Here is a 25,748-nt window from a genome sequence, read left to right as displayed (position 1 = left end):
TTCATGCTACAGTATATGATTATCCATAAGCCATGAAACTCTTGCAAGTTTTCCTTAATCTTCCAGAAACACTACTCCTACTGGTAGCATATGATTCATATAAATATGACAAATGAATAAATAAATTTTTTTTACTCAATTTATCTTTTGCATAGCTAACAAACCTGAGGTCTTAACCCTTAAACGCCGAGCCGGTATTTCCGAAAGTGTCTCCCGTATGCCAGCCGTGTTCGCGAGTGAGTGCCGAAGCGGAAAAAAGTTTTTTAAAAAAAATCTCAGCACGCTTAATTTTCAAGATTAAGAGTTCATTTTTGGCTCCTTCTTTTGTCATTGCCTGAAGTTTAGTATGCAACCATCAGAAATGAAAAAAATATTAATATATACAAATATTGGAATATATGAAAACTCGAAAAAAAAATTTCATATATAATTGTATACAAATCGCACTGTGAGCAAAACGGTTTAAGATAATGAGTTAATTATTTTTTCGTTGTATTGTAAACTAAATTGCGAGGATTTTGGTATATAACAAATTGTAAAATGATAAAGCAACATAGAGAAAATATTATCACAATATGATGCATGAATTCGTAACATGCAGACGTAAAAAGAAAGCAGTTTTCAAAAATTCACCATAAATTGAAATATTGTGCTAGAGACTTTCCATTTGCTGCAAAATGAAGGTAATTGATTGAATATTACTAGACTGTAAGTGTTGTAGCTTACAATTGCAGTTTTTGACCATTTCAGTCGAGTTAAAGTTGACCATTTCAGTCGAGTTAAAGTTGACCAAAGGTCGAATTTTTTCTGTTTATCGTTATTTATATGAAAATATTTCAAAACTGATAAAAGCTACAACCATGGGTTGTTTTAGTTGTATTCTAAATGAAATTGCACACATTTTCATATATAAAACTTTATGTAACGGCTAATTTAAAACTGTGCAAACATTACGACAATCGGACGAAAAAATTTCTGATTTTTATTAGGAAGTTACCGCGCGGATGTAAGGAAAGAATTTTTTTTTCATAAATTCACCATAAATCAAAATATTGTGATAGAGACTTCCAATTTGTTGCAAAATAAAGGTAAATGATTGAATATTACTAGAATGTAATAGTTTTAGCTTACAATTGCGTTTTTTTACCATTTCGGTAGAGTCAAAGTTGACCAAAGGTTGATATTTTGGCACTTATTATTTATATAAAAATATTTCAAAACTGATAAAAGCTACAACCATGGGTTGTTTTTTGTTGTATTCTACATGAAATTGCGCACATTTCCATATATAAAACTTTATGTAACAGCTAATTTAAAACATTACGACAATCGGACGAACATTTTTTTATTTTTTCGGCAGTTACCACGCGGACGTAGGAATTTTCTTTTTTTTTCTAAATTCACCATAAATCAAAATATTGTGCTAGACACTTCCAATTTGTAGCAAAATTTGGAAAGGTAAAATTGATTTTGGAGTTTACTTTAACTTGAGAATGTAAGTTTTAGCTTACAATTGCGGTTTTCGACCATTTCGGTAGAGTCAAAGTTGACCGAAGGTTGATATTTTAGCACTTATCATTATTTATATGAAAATATTTCAAAACTGATAAAAGCTACAACCATGGGTTGTTATAAGTTGTATTCTACATGAAATTGCACACATTTCCATATATAAAACTTTATGTAATGGCTAATATAAAATGGTGCAAACATTACGACAATCGGACAAAAATATTTATGATTTTTTTGGAAGAGTTACCGCGCAGCCATAAAGAAAAAGTTTTTTCTAAAATTCACCATAAATCGAAATATTGTGCTAGAGACTTCCAATTTGTTGCAAAATTAAGGTAAATAATTGAATATTACTAGAATATAAGAGTTTTAGCTTACAATTGCGTTTTTTGACCATTTCGGTAAAGTCAAAGTTGACCGAAGGTTGAAATTTTGGCACTTATCGTTATTTATATGAAAATATTCCAAAACTGATAAAAGCTACAACCATGAGTTGTTTTTTGTTGTATTTTACATGAAATTGCACACATTTTCATATATAATACTCTATGTAACGGCTAATACAAAAATGTGCAAAAATTATGTCAAAGTAACGAAATCATTTCTGAGATGTGTCGCTGATGCTTTTTAGTGCGAGAAGAAAGAAATTCGCGCTTGCGCGCCTGGGTAAAGATTGTAAACAAAACAACAGCTTGATCCGTGAGCTCCCAGCATCCCCCAAGGCGTGTGATTCAAAAGTTTTCGCCGAGTAGGCCTATATCCATTTTTCCAACAATTTTTAAAATACTTTTTTCGTTAACGTACCATACGTCGGTTCAGCACCCGACAGACAATTTTCATCAACGTTTAATACGTCCAATCGGCGTTAAAGGGTTAACAATATGATAAATCTTAAAACCATATTGTATATACAGTAGACCCTTGACTCACGAACGCATTGACCCACGTACAACTCGATCCCCGACCAAAATTATAGGTAAAATTTCACCCTTGACCTACGAACTAACTTTGAGATACGAACAAAAAAAAATGCGGAAAATAAAAATTCTGTTTGGGTCATGAACTAATTTTGAGACATGAACATTTGAAAAATGCTGGAAATTTCTGGAAAATAACAATTCACTTTGTTTCACAAACTAATTTTTAGACACAAACATTTGAAAAATGCGCGAAATCGCCCAGCACACGTGAGAGCGTTTGAGTTGCCATGGGAACAGCCATCCTCCAGCCGCCCACGCACGGCGTCACCCACGCATCGCTCTTTGTCTCATCTCATTGTGTACAAGACGTTCGTCAATTCGCTTAGCATTTTTTGCGCTAAAACTTGTGATTTTCTTCATAATGGGCCCTAAGAAAGTGAAGAGTGGTGGTGAAAGTAAGAAAGTGAAGAGTGATGGTGAGAAGAGGGTGCAGAGGAAGATAACCATTGAAATAAAGAAAGAAATTATAGAAAAGTTTGAACGTGGTGTTCGCGTGACCGATATCGCAAGTGAGTACAAGATGGCCAAGTCGACAATTTCGACAATTTTGAAAAACAAGGATGCCATTAAAGAAGCAAATGTTGCGAAGGGAGTGACAGTACTAACCAAGATGAGATCGCAAACCCTCGAAGAGGCAGAAAAATAATTTTGAAGTGGGTACATGAGAAACAGATGGCAGGTGATAGTGTAAACGAGCCGATCATCTGCGAGAAAGCTCGGCAAGTGTATCAGAGTTTGCTGAAGGAAACTCCTTCTACTAGTGCCACGCCAGATGATTTTGTTTTTAAGGCTAGTAAAGGGTGGTTTGATAACTTCAAGAAAAGAACTGGAATTCACTCTGTAATTAGGCATGGTGAGGCTGCTAGCGCAGACAAGGCTGCTGCTGAGGCATTCGTGACTGAGTTTGCCGAGTTCGTGGAGGCCGAAGGATACGTCGCTCAACAGATTTTCAATTGTGATGAAACGGGCCTCTTCTGGAAGAAGATGCCCAACAGGACATTTATCACCCAAGAAGAGAAGGCGCTCCCAGGCCACAAGCCAATGAAGGATAGGCTTACGCTTTTGTTATGCTCAAACGCAAGTGGCGACTTGAAACTAAAGCCGCTACTTGTCTACCATTCAAATAACCCGCGTGCCTTTAAGCAGCACAACGTAAATAAGGCCAGACTGCCTGTAATGTGGAGGGCCAATACAAAAGCATGGGTGACACGGAACTTGTTTATGGAGTGGATTGATGAAGTGTTTGCGCCGACCGTGAGTCAGTACCTAACAGAGAACAAGCTACCCCTGCGGTGCCTTCTGATCATGGATAATGCCCCGGCACACCCTTCGTACTTGGCTGACTGCAGTGAACATGACTTCATTCAGTTCAAGTTCCTTCCACCCAACACGACCTCTGTTCTCCAGCCCATAGACCAACAAGTCATTTTTAGCAATTTTAAGAAATTATATACGAAGGCGCTCTTCTCCAGATGCTTCCGTGTAACTGAAGAGACAAAATTAACCTTAAAAGAATTTTGGAAGAAGCACTTTAATGTTTTTCACTGCATAACCCTCATTGATAACGCATGGACTGAAGTTACGTACCGCACATTAAATTCTGCGTGGCGGAAACTTTGGCCCCAGTGCGTAACTGTCCGTGACTTTGAGGGCTTCGATGCAGAGATTGTGCAAGAAATTGTGTCCATGGGCAACAGTATGGGTCTACAAGTCAACGACGAAGATGTTGAAGAATTGGTCGCTGAACATTCAGAAGATTTGACTGCGGACGAACTTGTTCAACTCCACAAAGAGCAGCAGGAGCAACTTGCTCGGGAGCAATCAACTGACGAAGAGGAGGCTGGGGAGGAAGTTACAGATGTCAGCAGTGATGTGATAAAAGCCGCATTGGAAAAAGTGGAATGATGTCCAGTGCTTCCTTGAATTGTATCATCCGGACAAAATTGTTACGAACAGGATCGTGAATATGCTCAATGAAAATTTAATGAGCCATTTCAGAAAAAGTTATGCAAGGAAGGAAAGGCAACAGACATTGGATAAGTTTGTGATTAAACGTTCACCAAAAAAACCTAGAAGAGTTGAATCTCCGGAACGAGATCTCCCCGACCTGGATGGGGGAGGGTCTCCTTCCGCACAATAACCTCCTCCCCACCCACCACCCTCCTCTTCTCTTGTCCGTCAAGCCAGAAGTCTCGCCAGTCATAGTAAGTGTTCACTTTACAAACGTTTTTATAGTGTTAGTTTACCATTTTAAATTATATTATTAGATATATTAAGGTTTTTTACACTGACTTTTACATTATCTGTGTAAAATAAGGCAAAATATACATAATATATATTGGTTCGTAGGGGTCGAGAACCAATTAATATTATTCCCATTAAACCTTATGGGGAAATTAGCTCCGAGTCACGAACAATTTGGAACACGACCAAGGTCTAGGAACGGATTGTGTTCGTGAGTCAAGGGTCTACTGTACAAGGATTCTGTGACATCTGGCATCTAAAGCATAGAAGATGTGGAGAGTGGTCACTGATCATGCTTATTGACCACGCATTTAGCATTTCTTCCAACACCGGATTACTAGAGGGGTGGCTAGAGGTGGGCAGTCAATGTTAAGACCTCAGGTTTGTTAGCTATGAAAAATACAAATTAATAAAAATTTTGTTCTTTATTCATATGTGGAGCAAACCTTTGGTCTTACCAGTAGGATAGACTCATACTTGGAGGGAGATACGAGAATCCTGAGCCAACTGGAGGTTCAGCACACCTGGCCACTCTTCCTAGAAATGAGAGTTCTAAAGATGGCAGTCTAAGCCTGTGAGAGATATATAGTTATCTAAAACTCAGTCCACTAGGAGTAAATACAATGAGACATGTCTACATTCATTGCATACATGGAAAACAAAGAGAACTTTATCTGTTCAAGGCAACAAACCACGTTGGCTACAAGCAAAGAGTTGTCACCACTCCTCACTCCCCTTGCTGAAGAGAGGAGTATTATTTTACTGAGAAGCAGATTTGTATGTTGTATGGAACAAAAATAGTGCTATAACAGTAAGGCTGCTGTACTAACCTGCATCAAGCCAGTTCCAGCGTATGATGTCTAATCTTCAACCGGCCTGTAGGAATGAAGAATGGAAAAAAGGGAAAGAAAGAGACCAGTCATCTCATTCACTCTCTCTTCCACAAAACATCTTAGGCATGATACCAAATGTCCCGCCAGGGTCACTGGATGAGCTACACAACTTGTTGGGAACCAACCACTGGACCCAAAGAAAGTGTCCAAGGACCTGTGGGCAATCTCCTTCAGGTAATAGGAAGTGAGTGGTCTGCTGAAGCCAGCATTCAAAATCCTTTGAACAGACAAGTTCTTAAAACCAGAGAAGAACTTATTCCTCGGATGTCATGTGTTCTGCATGAAAAGCGTCTCGCTCGCAAGAGATACTGGACAGTCTCAACCCGTGAAGAGATAGGGACCCTATGGACTGGTGGTATCTCTCTACCTAGGTTGGCAGAGAAGGTTATGCCAAGGGGGAAATTCTCTCGGAACCACTGACAGAAGACAGAAGGTTTGGGAACCACTCTGCTTGGGGCCACAAAGGAGCTACCAAGGTCATCCTGAGATTTCTGGAACACATTACTCTGTTCAAGACATGACGGATCAGGCAGAATGGAGGGAAAGCATACACTTCTAGATTGTCCCAAGGATGCTGAAGGGCATCCTCCACCACAAAGAACAGACCCGGGACCACCAAACTGGATCTCTAGATCCTAAATTCTTAATGAAGCTTTTGGATAAGAGGTCTAACATGGGTCTTCCCCATAGGTGAAATAGCCTGTCCACTATGTCCTGATACAGAGACCACTCCGTACCTAGAGCTGTACTCCAACAACTTAGCTTGTCGGCCACCACACTCCTCTTGCCCAGAATGTACCTGGCCATGAGCTCCAGCAAGTTGTCAATCACCCACTGGGGTAATTCGACTGTCAACATGTGAAGTTGGTGAGACACCAGCTCCCCATTTGTTTACATGCACTACCATTGTGGTGTTGTCTAACATCAGTACAACAGAGTGTCCCATCACCCTCTCAAAACTCCTGAAGACCCTGGAAAGCTGTTTTCAACTTTAACACGATGTGTTTGTTTGTTTGTTGTATGCCGTTTTTGTAGCATGGAACCAGTGGTTATTCAGCAACGGGACCAACGGCTTTACATGACTTCCGAGCCACGTCGAGAGTGAACTTCTTTCACCAGAAATACACATCTCTAACAACTCAATGAAATGCCTGAGAATCGAACTCACAGCCACTAAGGTGGCAGGCCCAGACCATACCGACCACGCCACTGAGGCACTAACAAGTTGACGTGGAGTTATTCGTCCTGAGAGCTCCACGCCCCTGAGGCCAAGAGCCCTTCAAGATGAGCACCACAACCTTCGGAAAAGGCGTCGAAAACAGGAACAGATCTGGAGGGGGTGAATTAAGAGGAACTCCCATTGTCAGGTTCAGGTCATCCAACCACCACAGGTTGCTTCTTACTCTGCCGACAGAGGGACCTAGAGCTGAAGGGAATCTCCTACCGAGGACCAAAACTCCTTCAGTTTCTACTGCAAGGAATGAATATGAAGACATCCATGAGGAACCAGCTTCTCAGAGAAGACGAGGGACCCAGAAGTACTTGCCACTATACCCTATTGGATCCTTCAAGGCGATTTAGGCGTTGTCTCCTACGTTGCCAAATGTACTTCTCTCAAGTTTTTAAAGTACCCTTCCCATTTATCCCTTTTAATCTGTGCGTCTTGTCAAGGAGGTCTAACCTTCTTGGCATTTGTTAATGTCTCCTGGGAGCAATATACTTCTGGGGGTTTCCTATTGCCTCGACACTCCTTCGAAAATATTTCCATTCTTCCAGGTGTCTCTTTTTCATATAGGCCTAATTAAATCTCTTTTTGGACCTTTCTTGTGATTATCACAAGCTACTGGAGTTCTGCACTTTTAATTTACTTGTTTTTCTGTTAATTTACTGCATATACATATACATACATATATATATATACATATATATATATATAGATATTATATATAGATATATATATAGAGTATATATAGTATAATAATATATATATATATATATATCTATATATAATATATATATAATATATCTGTATGGATATTATTGTGTGGGTGTATATATATATATATCTATATATATATATTATATATATATATATATATATATATGAGAGAGAGAGAGAGAGAGAGAGAGAGAGAGAGAGAGAGAGCTATTGACATTTGAAAAGGATTGTGTATGTAGAGTAGACAGATAAGAGAACGCAGCATAAATGTACAAAGGTTATACAAATAAGATTATCGGCAGCTATTTAATTTATTATCTATTCATAATATGGTCCTCCGTTTCTTTCTAGTAAGTATTCAAAACATTTTCCATGTTGTTTGTAAGGCGACAGACTCCTTAATGAGTCAGTGACAGTGAGTGTTTTGACGAGCTTCGCTTGTGGAGGCGCGGGCTGTTTGACATCTTTATACCTTGAGGTCAGCTTAACACCTGAGAGAAGAACTGGCAGCGCTGGAAATTTTTTTTTGCCACGTTCAAGAATAAACTTGTTGTTTTATTGTTGTAAAATGCTAGAAAATTACGAGGGCTTTTAATAATTGCCAAAATTAATCAACAACCAATTATATTTGTGTTGTATAACTTATGCTGCCTTCATATACCATAAAACGTTGAGTTGGAATATTTGATGTGGCAGCGTCGGCAACGGAGGAAACCATGCCTAAATTGCCATGAAGGAGCCGACAGGGTATAGTGAGCTAGTTGTTCCCCCCTCAAAAGGAAGGAGTGAGCAACTGTCCTGAATTTCTGCAACCTCTGGTCCAGTGGAAAAACTCTTGACAATGCTGTATCTATCACCATTCCCAGGTATAGAATCCTATGGCTGGGAAGTAGATTGGACTTCACCAGATTTACCACGATGCCTAGGCTCTGAAAAAACTGGAGGAGATGGTCCCTATCCTGAGCCAGTTTTTCCCTGGAACATGCCAAGATTAGCCAATCATCAAGATATCTCAAAAGGTAAATCCCCTGAGCATGAGCCCACATTCACACCAGGGTAAAGACGCAGTGAACACTTGCGGAGCTGTTGTCAAGCCGAAGCAAAGGATCTTGATTTGGAAGACCTGCTCACCAAGGCTGAAGCAGAGGAATTTCCTGGATAAAGGGTGGATTAGAATCTGGCTGTAGGCATCCTTCAAGTCTACTGACATAATGAAATTGTTCTCCCTCAAGGCTGCCAGGACAGTCCTGGGTGTCTCCATCTTGAACCTTGTCTTCCTGCTAGAGAGGTTCAGTGCTGAAAAGTCTATCAGCGGCCTCCAATTCCCAGTTACCTTCAGTACTGGAAGACTTGACTGCAGAACCTTGGGGCAGGGCAAACTACCTTTACCATTGCTCCCTTGTCCATCATTTTTTACACTGCCTCCTGGAGAGCCAGGTGCTTTGGAGAGCCTTGAGCATACAGCAAGTGCAGGAGAGGATGATCGGAGAGAGGAGGAGGGAAGTAGAACAGAAGTATATAACCTACCCGAAGGACATTTACAACCCAAATTTCCACTCCCAATGGCTCGGCACCTGTGGCAAGGGGTGGGGAGTGGCGCCCTCTCTATAAAAAATCTGACCTACCCCTACCTCTTGCCCCCTCCCAGGTTTCAAAGAGCGAGGCTGAAAGATACCATGCTGTGGCTGCTTCTTTGGAGTAGGCACTGGCAGAGGTTCTAGTGGAAGTCAATGGCTTTAAAGACTTCCTGGCAGTTAACTGCCTACTCTGCCTTGGAGCTGGAGGGCGAGAATGAGCTATTGATTTTGTGACTGCCTGCTGGACAAGACAATTGTTGTTGTCAGCCCACTGTCTGTCTGTCGCAGCCTCCAACTGACTTCTATGTAGGAGCTGAGATTCTAGGTCTCTACTTCAAGGAGACAACAAGGAATCCGTATCAACAGAATGAGTAACTTTAGATAGGGCTGCGTTCCTTCTAATTAAGGGCAAATTAATCCACAAATTAGCATTCAGATGTCCCAGATATGAACTGGCCAACTGGCCTTCGCACCAGATTGAAGTAATCTGATGAAAGAAGGAGTACTGACAGATCCCTGTGCAGAATGGGATGATGTTATCCTAGCCACTGCTGATAACCACAAGTCCAGCCAAGAGACAGTCTGAAAGGCAGTCGACTTTAAGGAATAAGCCTCTTGAAATGTTAACGAAGGGCCCTCAGCCCTAACTTGATCCAAGGTCAAGCCAGGTTTCAGATGAATCTTATCCGAATTAACCTGTCTATTCACCTATACCAGACTGGTTGAGTAATATCTCTTATGCTGAACAAGAAGAGGGGGAAGAAGCTTGAAAGACCTGTTGGAACGGGGAAAATTCTCGTCTGGAGACCAAAGAAATAACATGCTGCAAAATCGAATTAGTTGTACAGAAAATGGCAGCTCAAACAAAGTCTTCAAATCCTTCTTTGGTCCAAGCAGGGCCTCCATGCCTGTAGGGGCCATAGAAGACGGAGTCTCAATTCTCTCAGAAAGATTATTGTACTCACGAAAGAGATCAATAACCTCCACATAGGAAGACACTCCTGACTCTCTCTATCCACTGTAACCTGCATTCAAGTTCGAAGTCCTGAAATAGAAGGCTGAGAGAGATCCCTATCACTTCCTCTGGCTACTGGAGAGCTCCTCCTTGAAGGGTGAATGTCATCTCTTTCCCTTGAAGAATCAAGTCCACGAACAAAGGGACACAAACATGCTTCTGTCTCCGACCCTGAAGAATCATGTTAGCGGCTGTGCGACATCGAACAACATATGTGAGACTGTTTGGGGGGAGAAGGAGAAGCATATCTCTGCCTTGATGAGTCACAACCCCTGACTCTGAAGGTGAACGACGAACGTAGGATCTCTTTGGAGAACAAGGGGAATGCCTAGGTTTCTTGGATATTGGTGACAAGACATCCTCTCTCACACTCACAAACAGATGTAGATGCAGATCCATGATGAGGGACACACCCGTCAATAACCTCACGGCCTTCACTTGAAACACGTTCGTGGATGTGAGTAACAGGCGAGGAAGCTCTAAAAGTAGCAAGTGAACACTACTTCAGAAGAACGTCTTGAAGGTCTCAAAAGCAACTGGACTTTTAACCTGAGGGACCACCATCTTCAACCTCTTGATCGGAACCTTAGTCATCCTCATGAAGACTGCGAACAGGTTGAGGAGACGTAGAACTAGCGAGGCTTCTGAGAAGGCGAAGATCTTCTTCCATGGACGCATGAATGTTAAGAGAGGATCACATCCACATATGTGAAGGGGAGACTCCCATCTGTGTGGGAAAGGAGATGACACAGCTCTCAGGCTGCCAGAAGGTGAAGCTACAAAGTCCTCCATCCTCCAACGTCTAACTCAGGAATGTGTAGGGGGAGATGAAGGTGAAGGAAACGATGAAGACGAAGCAGGTAATCTAAAATGTTTCCTCTCTCGAAAAACGGAGTCTAGTTTGTCTTTCATAGCCTGCATGAACCTCCGATGGATTGGCAACCATCTGGAATGACGTCATGGAGGAAGGTGGATGTGATGTCATGGCCACAGGCAGGGAGAGTGACGATGCTGGGAGTGACATCATGGCATGCGTCGGACTCTTAGCCCCGAGTCGATGGCCTTGCTGATGGCAAGATAAAGGGCAACCTAAGATGAAGCGTATTTAATTATGGCATCTCACTAGGTGGCTGAACTTACGACCCAAAGTAGTCGAAGCAAGCTGCTGGGGAGCTGTAGCTGGAAGGTGCAGAAATGAAAAGGGACAACAGGCCTTCCATTGAGGGGGCTCCTCAAAGGCCTAAGGAGGCCGACACAGACGCCATCTTGTGCAAATCGGTCTCTGAAACAAAGAAACAAAATGGTGCTGCCTCCTCCCTCCCCAAAGGGACTTCCCCCCCCAAAAGAGAGAGAGGGGCCAGCATTACACAAAATTATCACCCTGAGCAACTCCCGATACTTCCAAAGCCGAATTAATGGAAGAAAAGGCAGAAGACAAGGCATCAATGGATGAGGAAGCAGAAGGAAAAAGTCTGGAACTAGGGGAAGCAGAAGCGTCTATTTAAGGGGGGGGGGTGTGAATCCTTCCCAAGATGGACGTGTAGACATCCTACACTGCTCTCTCTTCTTGTAGAAGTTCTTCCACTGTACAACAGGCCAGGAATGACACTAAGCAAGGATTGGTTAAATTACAAAAATTAGCATGACACCTACTGCAAGTTGTATGGGAGTTAATCAAAGTGGAAGCTAGGAAGCATGAGTGTGGGAACCCTAGAAGGCCATGGACACATGCGCTGACCCGCCCACACTTCTCAGACCCGATAGAAAAATCCATGATACAAAAAAAAAAAAAAAAAAAAAAAAAAAAAAAAAAAAAAAAAAAAAAAATGAATCATGGGCTTGGAGGAAAAAAAAAAAAAAAAAAAAAAAGAGAGAGAGAGAGAGAGAGAGAAGAGAGAGAGAGAGAGAGAGAGAGAGAGAGAGAGAGGCTTGGGAGGAGGAGAGAAAAAGTGGGCATCTGCTCTCCAAGGAGGTTGAAGACAGACTAACTGCGTCACGGGGTTCAGGCATGGTTGATGACCATTTTCCACCTCTTCTATGCTTAGGATGCCAGATGCCACAGATTCCTTGCTTATACAATCTTGGTTGTTTTTAACCAGTTTCCAGCTGGCACCAGAAGATTTATCATATTGTTAAGACCGGAGGTTTGTTCCAGATATGATCAAATCTTACATATATAACAACTAAGATGACTTATAAGGCAGACAGGCCCAGTCGCTATAAACACTTGGTATCAAAAACAAATACAGTGAAACCTTGGTTTTCGTACATAATTCATTCTGGAACCTCCCATGAAGTCCAGAATGCACAAAAACCGAAACAATAACTCCCATAAGGAATAATGTAAATACAATGAAGCATTACAGACTCACAAAACACAGTTTTACATACAGAAAACAATGAAAAATAAATATAAATAAATAATGAACATTTAATATCACTCTTGACTTTATGGAAGACTCCTGTTAGTGTATGGAAGAAGGAGAGAAGGGGAGGTAATTGTTTGGAAGGGGAATCCCCCTTCAGAAGGACTTTGGTAACAAGAACCCATCTGGGGTTACTTTTCTACGTTTTTTAGTGCACTGTCTGGGGTTACTTCCCCACTTTGTTTTTTACTCGAAAAGGACCAGCTTGAGACACTGGACCCCTGTCACACAAAACTGCCCAGACATTTGTTTCTGACATAATTTTAAAATCTGCCCAAAGTGATACAATGCATTGTCATTAATCATGTTAGACTTAGATTGCAACGTCTGTAGGATGAAATTTCAAGAAAATTTTTAACATAAATCCACTTGGCAAACATTTCTTTAATCACCGAGGTAGGCAGTGGGCCCTCTCTCTTCCTCCTCCTCGGATTCCTCATCTGCCACCTGTTGCTGTTCCTGCTGAAGGTTTTGCAGCTCCTCAAGTGGTTAGCTCTTCCCTATGGGTGTCCACTAACTCTTCCACATCCTCGCCACTCACATCCCCAGAGACACAATAGATTCCACAACAGGCATAGGGTCATCAGGGTTAGCCTCAAATCCTTCAAAATCCTTCTCGAGGTAACACTCTGGCCACAATTTTCTCCAAGCAGAGTTCACTGTCAAGGAAGTCACTTCCTGCCAAGCCTTATCTATAAAACTTATGAACTGATCTCTAAGGATCAATTCAGTGTCCGAGGTCACTTCAAAGCACCTTTGGAACAATGCCTTTGTGTAAAGTATCTTGAAGTTCGATGATTTGCTGGTCCACTGGCTGGATGAGAGGAGTGGTATAAGAGGGCAAGAACTTCACAGTGATGAATTTAAATTCATCCAACACCTGGTCTTCCAAGCCAAGAGGATGTGCAAGAGCATTGTCCACTACCATGAGGCACTTGAGGGGCAACTGATTATTTTGGAAGTATTTTGTTGTCATAGGGCCAAACAATTCATTGACCCACTCAATGAAAATATGCCTTGTGACCCATGCCTTTTTGTTTGCCCTCCACATCACAGGCAATTCATTCTTAATAGTATTGTTTTTCTTAAACACTCGGGGTGTTTCAGAGTGATACACCAGTAAAGGCTTCATTTTGAAATCCCCACTTTCCTCCTGCGTGATGTAGGTCCTCTTTGGCATTTTTACTCCAAAACAGGCCTGTTTCATCATAACTGAAGACCTGTAGAGGGAGGAATTCTTCAGCCTCAAGCTATTCCTTGAATTCCTGAATTAATTCTTCGGCAGTACGCTTGTCGGAACTCACAGCCTCCCCATGCCGTACGACACCATGTATGCCAGTATGCCTCTGCTGACCTTAAAATCACTAACAGCAGCACTTGTTGGCATTTTCTTACTTAGATCAGCATGCAACATCCTAGCCTTTTCACAAATGATCACTTCGGACACACTATCCCCCCTCTAATTGTTTTTCATTTATCCACACTAACAAAAGGTTTTCTACGTCTTACACTACTTGTGATCTTAGGATAGAGCTGATTGTTGACACTGACTTACCATACATCCTAATGAGATCACCATGTGCAACACTTTCATACATTGCTAAAAGTTCTTTCTTGAATTCTACCATATCTCTGGCCTTTTATACCAAAGGGCTGACCCTTTGAACTTTCTTTGTCCCCATTGTGGCTTGTTTGCCATCAGTTTCACAAGCAAAAAAGATAAAAAAACACAACAAACATGCGGTGATACAGACAGCGTACGAGGTGATGCTTGTTCAGTGAGAAACAAAGGCAGAATGGGTCATAAAAGAAGATGGGATGCTTTGTTTGGGCGCTTAGTACAGGGCCCGGTCACACAGTGGGCCCTGGAAGGAGCGTTTCTGAGTGTATGAAATCTGAGGAAACGTATGAAACCCAAGACAAAATTTCGTCAGAAAAAGTTCACGAAAACCGAGGTTCTACTGTATAGAGCCTGCTGCCAATGTCTTTGTGTTGAATTTACGATACAAAGGAAGCACTGGCATAGTTCAAGTCATCAAATATCCGTTAAAAGTATTTCAATAAAGATGTATATGGGATTGAAATAAAAGATTTAGGGAAAAGGCTAGGTGTTTGGACCTATGAGGTCATTCAGCACTACAGATAATGAGAGTAAAGGAGGCTTTCAAGGTGTAAAGAAGGAAACCTTGCAGTTGCACTATGAAACAACTGTTTGCATAGGGTGGAAAGTATGATGGCAGAAAGATAATGTGAACAGAGGTATAGTAAAAGGAATGAAAGAGGTTGCAGCTAGGGGTTGACAGGATACTGCAAAAAACCTCAAGTAATGCCTACAGTGCACTGCATGAGGTGCACTGATGGGACCAATCTCCTACATGGTAAAGATGTAGAAGAGATCTATGAACAAGACAATGAGGAAACAAGCTCCTTTCAATACCAACCAAGTTTATTCCTGACACTGTTAAGTATTACATATCCTGTATAATTGACATTCTAATAAAATTACCTTCTCATCTAATAAGTAAAATTATCTTCTCATTGATATTTTTAATTTTCAATCATTTCGTAAATTAAAAAAAAAAAAAAAAAAAAAAAAAAAAAAAAACTCATTTTTTGACAGATAATTGCAAAACAGAATTCCTTATTTCTAAGTGTGCACAATGATTCTTCAATCATACCTGAGGCTTGTGGTTTCCAAGATGCTGTTGTAACTGACCAGTGGTTGTCAATCTGTGACACATTCAGTTCCAATTCTAAGTTGCTGTGTTGTAATGTGAGGTACCTAACACCTTCTGCTACACCAGTTACAAGCCACTGCTTATCCTTGCTGAAACAGGATGGAAAAGGAAAACAAAAAAAATTAAATTTTCACTCTTTATGTATGCAACCATTTTATTCTCAATCAATCTTGTCTTACCATCTGGCACATAGTTAAAAGAATGCTGACCTAAGAAGTAATTAAGTGACATATCAGGAAAGACCTTCCCCTTCTAGTAAAAGCCTGTGCCTGGAGACAAGGCATTCCTATGAAAAACTAGTGGTTTGAATTTATGACATAACAACCAACATAAAACCTTAATGTATATTAGTTTCATTAAGAGAAAAAACTGATAGAAAAAGACGGCTCATTCAACTTCAGCAGGCTTTAGCCAATTAGGGATATTAAGGTGGTAAAGAGAACTTGCAATCTAATTATTAAGTCTACAGTATAGTACCTCAGTACTCAAATTATATTCTGAATAATCCTTGAAATGATTAAATCTTCATCACCCTCATGTATAATGACACCGGAACCAATGTTTTTCTTCTGCTTGTTCAACACTCTTGGGTGTGGATTTCGTCTGTCATGATGTTTCAAAAGAGAAAGGAAAGCTGATGTACATCCAACTAATCTGCAGTCAAACTACAGACAATGACGGAGTTAAGAACCAGCAAAAGGGTGCACTAATTGCAATACTGTGATCATGGTGCCTGCTTTTTTTTTTTTTATCAAAAACATGATAACATCTCTTAATCAGAAAATTTGATTGTTATATACCATATTTCCTGGCATCAAAGACACTCCCATTTTGACTGTAAAAAAAAACTGCACTACTTCACCTATCTTACCAAGAAGTTTTGTGGTTGGTGCACTGCACAAGTTAGACTGTCTCGATGCATTTGAGTAGAATGGCAGCCAGTGTTGGGTATGGATTCATTGATTTGTGCAATCTGTCTCTTTCTGTTCTTTTTTTTTAATGTCTCTATTGATCCACTTAGGCTGAAGGTTGCCATTTGTTAGTATGTGCTTTACTGGAATACATCTGGAGCATTTTTCTGTGTATTCTTCTGGAAAGACTTCCAAGTACCGTATATACTACTCTAGTAATGTGCGATCTCGCATATCATGCGACCCCAAAATTTTCACCGATAAACAGTGGTTTTGTCATGTATCTCATGTATCATGCGAGTTCCTTTTCCAAGAGCGTCAGTTCATAAGGTTGGTGGTTTAGCATGCTAATGGCCGAGTCATTCAGATGTGTGCTACTGCTAGTCAAGTTACAGTAATTTTCTTACTAATCTCGAAAATTGAATAGAAAATCTCAAGATTAAAAAAGAATCCCAAGATAACAAAATAATTGTAAAAATAACACGCCTTGGAGTCCTAAATCATTCTCTCTCTCTCTCTCAGGAATAAATACTGTGTTTAAAAAAATGTGCAGTACACACACATTCCGATGTTTCGGTTTTTGGAATTTTTCAAATTTCGGAAATGTGAGGTCAGATACATAATCAAACAAACATCACTACTGCAGCAAAAAAAATTTTTCCCTTTATGTTTTTCATTATTGTTATTTATTAATTGCAGTTTATTTAAATAAATATTAATATAATACTATTAAATGAATGTGAGATAATTAAGATCACCTATAACAAAATAGTGGGACAATTAATACCATATGTTCACTAATAGCTATTATTTTCCAAACAAACATCCCGTAAAACGCAAAAAATATATGCACATAACAATCAAAATATAATAATGTTTTGCAGTTCAACTTGTGAATTTTAACAATAAGTATGACTATATAATATATTTCACCATATCGATCTTGAAGTTGAAGAGTCATAAAATTTTGAGGATGGTCCGGGAAAAGGATTTGTACTTTGTGATTACGTATTGCTACAACACCATGTGGTATTTTCATACCACTATATTGATGACGCATCGCTACGACACACTGGTATTTTTCATACCACTATGCATTAAAGTTAAAATGATCATATTATATTATTGTCTTCACGAAGAAATAATTATATAAAGAAAATTATTGAGTAATTTTTGCCGTCAGCAGTCAGAAAATCACGAACATGGTAACATTCAAACGTAGTGCCATCCATGGAATATGTCTATAAATAGAACAGAAGCAGAGGGCAGTCATTGGATAACAGATCTCCATGGCTACCAACCAGCCAATCAGGTGTTAGTTATACAACTCTGTGAATTTCTTAGAATGAACGTTTACACACGGGAAGCTAACAATGATGTGTGTGTTTTGCATTATGTACGTAGTTTTAGTTTTTAATAGTGTAAGTATTTTACTGATTACATGAAGAATAGAATGATTCCTTCTCATTACTTTGAATGCAAAATGGTTTGAAAATTCTTCCGCAAAAAGAAAAGAGAAAAAAAAATTCTTTAGAAGATGATACCTATTTACTAACGTGGTTGACATACCTTCAAAACAAAATTCAGCTCTTTAATCTCTGGAAAAAAGTTAATCTTTCTGTCTGCTGGTCACACCCTTTATATCCCTGGCGACTAACAACAAAATTTGTTTGTTTGTTTTATCTTCCAAGATGTGGGTATTACCTGTAGGTACAGCACATTTTTTAACAGTATGTCCATACACACACACACATACAGTTGTGTGTGTGCTAATACCTATTGGTTTCAGAGACTCAAGTTAACACTTACAGTATAGTTGAGAGGAGAGAGAGAGAGAGAGAGATTCATCCTAGAATGCCTTGGTTCATCTCTCTAATCTCTCGAGGAATGTCAAGATTTGTTCCCTGCTCTTTGTAAATTTAGTCCATGCGACTTACAGCAAGATAATTCATATATTTTTTTTTTGTCTTCCAGATATGAATTACCCGTACTGCACATTTTTTAACAACCATGAACACACTGCCTGCATATGTACTAATGCCCACTGGTTAAGTATACGCTCTCTCTCTCTTAGGAAAGATACCGTCAATTCAATTTATCAGTATCTTTTCCTGATAGACAGACAGAGTAAATATTTAGGACTCCAAGGCTTGGCATATGTCAATTATTTTATTATCTTGGGATTTTTGGTTAATAATGGAATTAGTAAGAAAAATGCAATTATTTGAGTAGCAGTAGCAGTAGCTGCAGCGCACACCCAAATGAATCGGGTAAGCCTAGCACGCCAAACAATAGTATTTACAAAATGAGCTGAGCTCTCTGGCTGGGCTGTTTTGGTCCTCCCACGTGTTTGATCGCATATCTGCAAAATTTATAACAACAGCAGAGATAAAACCATTTCTCCCATTACAGATATCAAATATTATCTTTTCCGTTACGCAGAATTCTACATAAATTACGTAGGTTCATGATTGATAAAGTTTTTTTTTTTTTTATTCAATAACAAGAAAGTCAGATTTTCTATCAACACGGCATCTCATTTTGGTGCTGTTGCAAATATTTCACCCAGTTCCACGTGCGTTTAAATCCATACTGACTGTACAGTCTGGAGGCAGTTCTCCCTTCTACACATATCTTGATTTCTTAATATCGTAGGTATAGAATAAATTGGTGAGCAAGGAAATATGAAATAAAGCATAACAGAGTAAGTTTGACGAGTGAGAAAATAAACAATCGTATACAGACAGATTCTCTCACTCTCTCTCTCTCTCTCTCTTCTCTCTCTCTGACAAAATAATAGATAGGAAACAATGACTGAATGTTGCTTGAATGTGATATGGCAAAGTTTTGGCCTGACTAAAATGTGGAGTGACTTTGACACCGACTTACAAGTTATTCCTGGTCATCTCACAGCCATGGACAGACATCAACTTCACAGCCGAGAGAGGGCAATCGTATACAAAATAAATAGGCATGGAAAATGTGAAATGCGGGCCTATGTTATTCCATAAAAAAAGTTCTCGCTCAGACAGCTGAAAGATTTAGGAGAGGGAGAGAGCAGGGCCGAATAGGTAGGAGATTAAAGTACCCGGGAATGAAAAACCCTTACAATCTTATAATTATAGCCTAGGGGTTTGTCTCAAGGACATTCAAAGGTCTGTCACGCACGGGCAGTTGTTGGTTTTGTAAAATTGGTTTAAGGGCAGATCTTTAAAAGCCACGCCAGAGAGTTCGCCACGGTAACAAGACTATACCTTCCATATGAATTGATGCTCTACTCCCCAAAATGTTTTAGGTTTTTAGAGCTTTTTGGTTTTTAGGACTTCGGATAGAGGATTATGTGTGTATTGTAGTACAGTAAAGATAAAACATCGTTAGAAAAAAATTTTGTCAGTTGCGTGGGCTATGAAGGGTGTGTGATCACTGACCACCTGGTTAATACTAATGGATTAGCAGTCCTTCAGAGAATACAGAGATGCCTAATTTTGTTTAGTAGGCCTACGTTGCGGCCAGAACTGTAAATCAGCTGGTATAAATAGCTCAGAAATGCAAGCAGTGAAACAGTAGCAACTCTGCCCACAGAGTGAATAGAACCAAGGAGAAAAGATCAGCAAGGAAATATACTGCTAAATTTAAGCTGCAAGTTGTAGCTGAAGCTGAAAAAACAATGTTCAAGCTGTTAAGCGGTTTGGCGTCTGGGAAAGCTGTGTCCGAAGCTGGAGAAAATAAAAGGAAAATTTAATAGTAACTCCATCTTATAAGTGTGCAAACCGGAGATCCAAATGTAAGTGGCCGCATTTAGAAGATAAAGTGGCAAAGTGGGTCTCCGAAAACCGAGAAAATGGTTTTATTATAACACGATGTAATATAAGACTGTATGCAATTCGAGAAGCAAGAAAAATGGGCATTCCAGAGTTTATAGCAAGTGCAGGATGGTGTACTCGGTTTATGAAAAGACATAACTTTGTCCTATGAAGGAAAACCAATATATGTAGCACAGAAACTACCCAAAGAACTGGAAGAATCAATAATTTCCTCAAATTTGTAATAAAGCACCGCAAAGCTAATACTAATTATAAATTATTATGTATTGGCAACATGGATGAAACTCTGCTTAACTTCGACATGCCATCAAACTCGACCGTAAATAAAATAGGAGAGAAAAGCATTTTAATCAAAACTACTGGTCATGAAAGCACACACTTTACTGTCGTTTATGGCAGATGGGACGAAACTTCCCCCCATGGTTATCTTTAAACGGAAATTGATGCCTAAAGAAAAATTCCCGAACGGTATCATTGTCCACGTTCACGAAAAAGGATGGATGAACGATGATGGCTGCAAGACTTGGCTAAAGAGAGTTTGGGCATCAAGGCCTGGTGGTTTACGTAAAGAAAAAAGTTTATTAGTTTGGGATATGTTTAGGTCACATCAAGTGAACTCTGTTTTAAAAGGTGTTCGAGATACAAACACGGATATAGCTGTTATTCCTGGTGGTTTGACTAGTGTTTGTCAACCTCTCGATGTATCAATTAATAAGCCTTTTAAAGACAACATCAGGAAGAAGTGGAATGAATGGATGTTGGATGGAGAGAAAGCATTCACGAAAGGAGGTAGGATGAAAGCTCCAGGTTTGCATCTATTGTGTTTGTGGATTAAAGAATCGTGGGCAGAAATCGATAAAAATGTAATAATTAAAGCATTTAAAAAATGTGGAATATCAAATGCTATGGATGGAAGTGAAGACGATGTCCTATACGAATATGCAGGAGATGAAGATGAAATTATCAAAGATGTGGAAGACGACGAATATGATGACTGTCTTGATGACGAAGAATTCAGAGCCTTATTTGATGATACGGACACGGAGAGCGACTTTGGAGGGTTTTAGTTTATTAATTTTATGCATATTTTACTTTAATAAATTTTCACTACCTGTGTATCCTAAAATAAAATAATGAAGTACAAGTAAAGCATAACTTTTTAAAAGATCTACTGTTTTCCTCCGATAGTAACTATCACAATCTGCCGATTTTGGAAAGCATAGACGATACGCAAATTTTATACTGCGTGTATGATACGACCCCTTTAAAATTAGCTTCAAAATTAGGTTTCAAAAGTCGCATAATATGCGAGAGTATACATATACGGTAATTGTCTATGTCTATGTTTTGGTCGTACTCTAGATTTTTAACACACACCTTTAGTTTTCTTGGATGTCCCTGATGGTAGTCTAATCTCTCTAGTATCTTCTCATTTTTCTGTTGAATATTAATGTGAAATGTAATAATTTTATGGATGCTTTTGCTTAGATTTGCACCTACTGAAAGGTCAGACACTAGGTCACTAGGTTTTGTTTGTTTGTTTGTATGGTGTTTTTAAGTTGCATGGAACCAGTGGTTATTCAGCAACGGGACAGACGACTTTACGTGACTTCCGAACCACGTCAAGAGTAAACTTCTATCGCAAGAAATACATATCTAACACCTCAATGGAATGCCAGAGAATCAGGTGGCAGGCCAAGACCATACCAATCACACCACTCCTTGAGGCACTTTTCAGGCACTAGGTTACCTTCTGTTGATAGGAAAATACCTAGTATATGTAGTTTCCTCTATTACTATTCTCTAAATAAGTCATAAATAATTTCATTCTAGATGGTGGTCAAACAATGCTGTCATCATTCTGCACTCACTCTCTCTCTCTCTCTCTCTCTCTGTGTTATTGACTGTGTATATATTTCTAATGGTAAAATGTTTAAGATGACTTTGAAATGATATTAATATCAGTTCAATGGTATATCTGATGATACTTTAAGTATACATTTGGTATTTGGGCTTTCAAGATATGCAGATATAAGCATTTTTAGAGTGGAGTTCTAACTATTCGCAAAGGTCTGGTATCCATCCCCGCAAATACGGGGGAACACTACTGGACCCCCGTATTCGTGGGGGGATGTGTTCCAGACAGCCCCGAGAATAGCTAGAATCTGTGAATACTTAGAATCCCAATAATAAAAAGGCTAAGAAATGCCTATTTTGTTACTTGCAACTCAAGAAAAACCCACTGAAAATGCTTATACCCCATTTTTCTAATAGTTTTATCACAAAAAAGTGCATCTAATAATGAAATTTATATGAAAATACAGTTAAAAGTTAAATATATCTTAGTTTTACCAGACCACTGTGCTGATTAACAGCTCTCCTAAGGTTGACCCAAAGGATTAGATATTTTTACATTGTTTGGAACCAATTGGTTACTTAGCAATGGGACCTACAGCTTATTGAGAGATCCAAACCACATTATATTGAGAAATGAATTTCTATCATCAGAAATAAATTCCTCTGATTCCGTGCTGCCTGAGCCAAGAATCGAACTTCAGACCACTGGATTGGTAGCCGAGAGCAAAAACCACTCGTCCAATGAGGAACTATGAAAATACACTAATTTGTGGATATTTCTCATAGGAAAATATAGTGAATACGCGAATATTGGGTAGATATGGTCCATAGAGAAATCCATGAATATGTGAGTTTGGGAATCTTGAGAACGCAAATACAGGGTCCACTGTAATGTAAAGCTTGGAGAGAGAGAGAGAGAGAGAGAGAGAGAGAGAGAGAGAGAGAGAGAGAGAGAGAGAGAGAGAGAGAGAGAGAGAAATTTTTTGTACACAATGTAATTGTGTGTACCAGTCAAATATGACATGAAATGTCTGATTACAATAGCATGCATTGCTTCAGCACAATTTAAAGGTAAGCCTTTTTAACAAACTGTTACAGGCAGTCCCTGGTTATCAATGGACTTGGTTAAATGCGATCCGGTTTTATGGCGCCGTAATGGGCCAAGTTTCGGTTATCAGCACCAAAACTCACCTAAAAGACACTGTTAACTGGTTATCAGGCACCATAAATTGAAATTTTAAGTGCCATAAATTGCAGAGTTTCGGTTAACCCTTAAACGCCGAATGGACGTATTAAACGTCGAGTCAAAATGTCTCCCGTATGCCGAATGGACGTACCATACGTCGACTCAAAAAAGTTTTTTTTAAAAATTCGCGGAAAAATACTTAAAGGCCTACCAGCCGAAAACTTTTGAATCACGCGCCTTGGGGGATGCTGGGAGTTCACGGATCAAGGCGTTTTGTTTACAATCGTTACCCAGGCGTGCAAGCGCGAATTTCTTTCTTATCGCACTAAAAAGTATCAGTGACACATCTCAAAAATTATTTCGTCACTTTGACATAATTTTTGCACCGTTTTAAATTATCCGTTACATGAAGTATTATATATGAAAATGTGCGCAATTTTATTTAGAATACAACAAAAAATACTCATGATTGTAGCTTTTATCAGTTTTGAAATATTTCCATATAAATAACGATAAGTGCCAAAATTTCAACCTTTGGTCAACTTTGACTCTACCGAAAGGGTCAAAAAACGCAATTGTAAGCTAAAACGCTTATATTGTAGTAATATTCAACTATTTACCTTAATTTTTCAACAAATTGCAAGTCTCTAGCACAATATTTCGATTTATGGTGAATTTATGAAAAAACCTTTTCCTTACGTCCGCGCGGTAACTCTTCCGAAAAAAATCATACATGCGATTGTGGTAATGTTTGCACCATTTTAAATATATAAAGTTTTATATATGGAAATGTGCGCAATTTCATGCACAATACAACTAAAAACAACCCATGGTTGTAGCTTTTATCAGTTTTGAAATATTTTCATATAAAAAATGATGTGACAAATTTTCAACCTTCGGTCAATTTTGACTCTACCAAAATGGTCGAAAAACGCAATTGTAAGCTAAAACTCTTATATTTTAGTAATATTCAATCATTTACCTTCATTTTGTAACAAATTGGAAGTCTCTAGCACAATATTTTGATTTATGGCGAATTTATGAAAAAAAAATAACATTTTCCTTACGTCCGCGCGGTAACTCTTCCGAAAAAATCATACGTGCGATTGTGGTAATGTTCGCACCATTTTAAATTAGCCGTTACATAGTTTTATATATGAAAATGTGCGCAATTTCATGTAGAATACAACGAAAAATAATTGAAGGTTGTAGCTTTTCTCATTTTGAAATATTTGCATATAAATCACGATAAATAGAAAAAAAACCACGTTCGGTCAACTTTGACTCTACTGAAATGGTCGAAAAAAGGGATTTTGATGAAGGAAAAATCTATTTCTGGGTGATTGGCTCGTGTCGCCCTATGAAACCCACCCTGTTTTTTCCTTACGCACACTGCAGGACAAAATGACCATTTATAAAGGATGGCTGCTAGAGGCGCTGCTCTCCGCTTGGCGTCGGTAGTAGTAGTAGTAGTAGCAGACGCATCACCTTGTATCAGCTCTCTCAGGTGGGGGATTTTGTGATGGAAGGTCTAAATGGTTAATGACTCGTGGTAGTGATCTCACTCGCCCCTGTTACCATACCGACACTTCTTTTATAGAGTGAGCGAGTCAGTTTAACTGACATTTTCTTGATTTTATTTTTTCTCTGGTAATATTAGGATTATTTACCTAGAAATAATGAACTTAAGGATATTTCATAGGGCGACACGAGCCAATCACCCAGAAATAGATTTTTCCTTCGTCAAAATCCCTTTTCTGGGCTCAGCTCGTGTCGGCCTATGAAATAGTACCAGAGAAACAGACAAGATGGAAATAAAAGGTCAAAATGAAACAAAATTGTAAAAAGATTGGTATATAATATAAGTGAATCAAAAAACCAATTACACTATATTAACATAAAGTACTTAAAATTAGCTTATACTAGATAATGGTAGTACAGAATAGTATAATGGTAATCACAATAGTATATAAAGATTCACTAAAATTAATAGATATTTACAAAATATACAAACTCATTGTGTTCTACCCTAGCATAAAAATAAGGGTAGAGACACTGAAGCACATTTATATGCATACAATGTGGGTGCCCCTAGCAAAAAAATAAGGGGCAGTCCACCAATAAGATCCTAGCTTGAATTGAGAATATCCCCCCCAACCGGACAGGGAGGCATCCGTGTGAATGGTTAACACCGGAAGGGGATATTGAAGGGGTACTAACTTGGCAAGGTTCTTCACTTTTGTCCATGGACGGAGCTGGTTGCGAAGGATTTGTGGAATCACTGACAACTTGTCTCGAGACTTGGCGTTTGCTCTTGACCGCCAAACTCGATTTATATCTTACAGTCTTGCTTTCAGAAGGATGTCCGTCACTGAGGCAAACTGAAGGGAACCTAGGATTCTTTCCTGGTTTCTCCTTGAAGCTTGTTTGCTTTTGAGAAATTGCCTCACAGACTTGGCTATTTCTTTCCTTTTGACCACCGGAATTGACAGATTGTGGGAGGATAAATCCCATTGGATTCCTAGCCACTGAAAACGAGTCTCCGGAGTGAATCTGGATTTCGTTTTGTTTATCTGGAACCCCAGATGTTCCAGGAATTGCACTACCTTCTTTGTGGCTTTGAGGCATTCCTCGACAGTTGGTGCC

General features: G+C 39.3%; 1 protein-coding gene across 3 annotated transcripts in view; it reads right to left on the bottom strand.

The window, feature by feature from the left end:
• The window catches only part of LOC135198441 (uncharacterized), a 211,625-nt gene that overhangs the window by 19,629 nt on the left and 166,248 nt on the right, over positions 1-25,748 (bottom strand). For all 3 annotated transcript variants that reach the window (XM_064225992.1, XM_064226011.1, XM_064226002.1), the window contains one exon: positions 15,265-15,413. In XM_064225992.1, coding sequence (XP_064082062.1) covers positions 15,265-15,413 — 149 coding nt within the window. The remainder of the gene's footprint in view (positions 1-15,264; positions 15,414-25,748) is intronic.

The sequence above is a fragment of the Macrobrachium nipponense genome, chromosome 23 (assembly GCF_015104395.2).
Source record: "Macrobrachium nipponense isolate FS-2020 chromosome 23, ASM1510439v2, whole genome shotgun sequence".
Lineage (NCBI taxonomy): Eukaryota > Metazoa > Arthropoda > Malacostraca > Decapoda > Palaemonidae > Macrobrachium > Macrobrachium nipponense.
The sequence above is the reverse complement of the archived record's forward strand: the minus strand, read 5'-3'. Positions and strand labels throughout refer to the sequence as shown.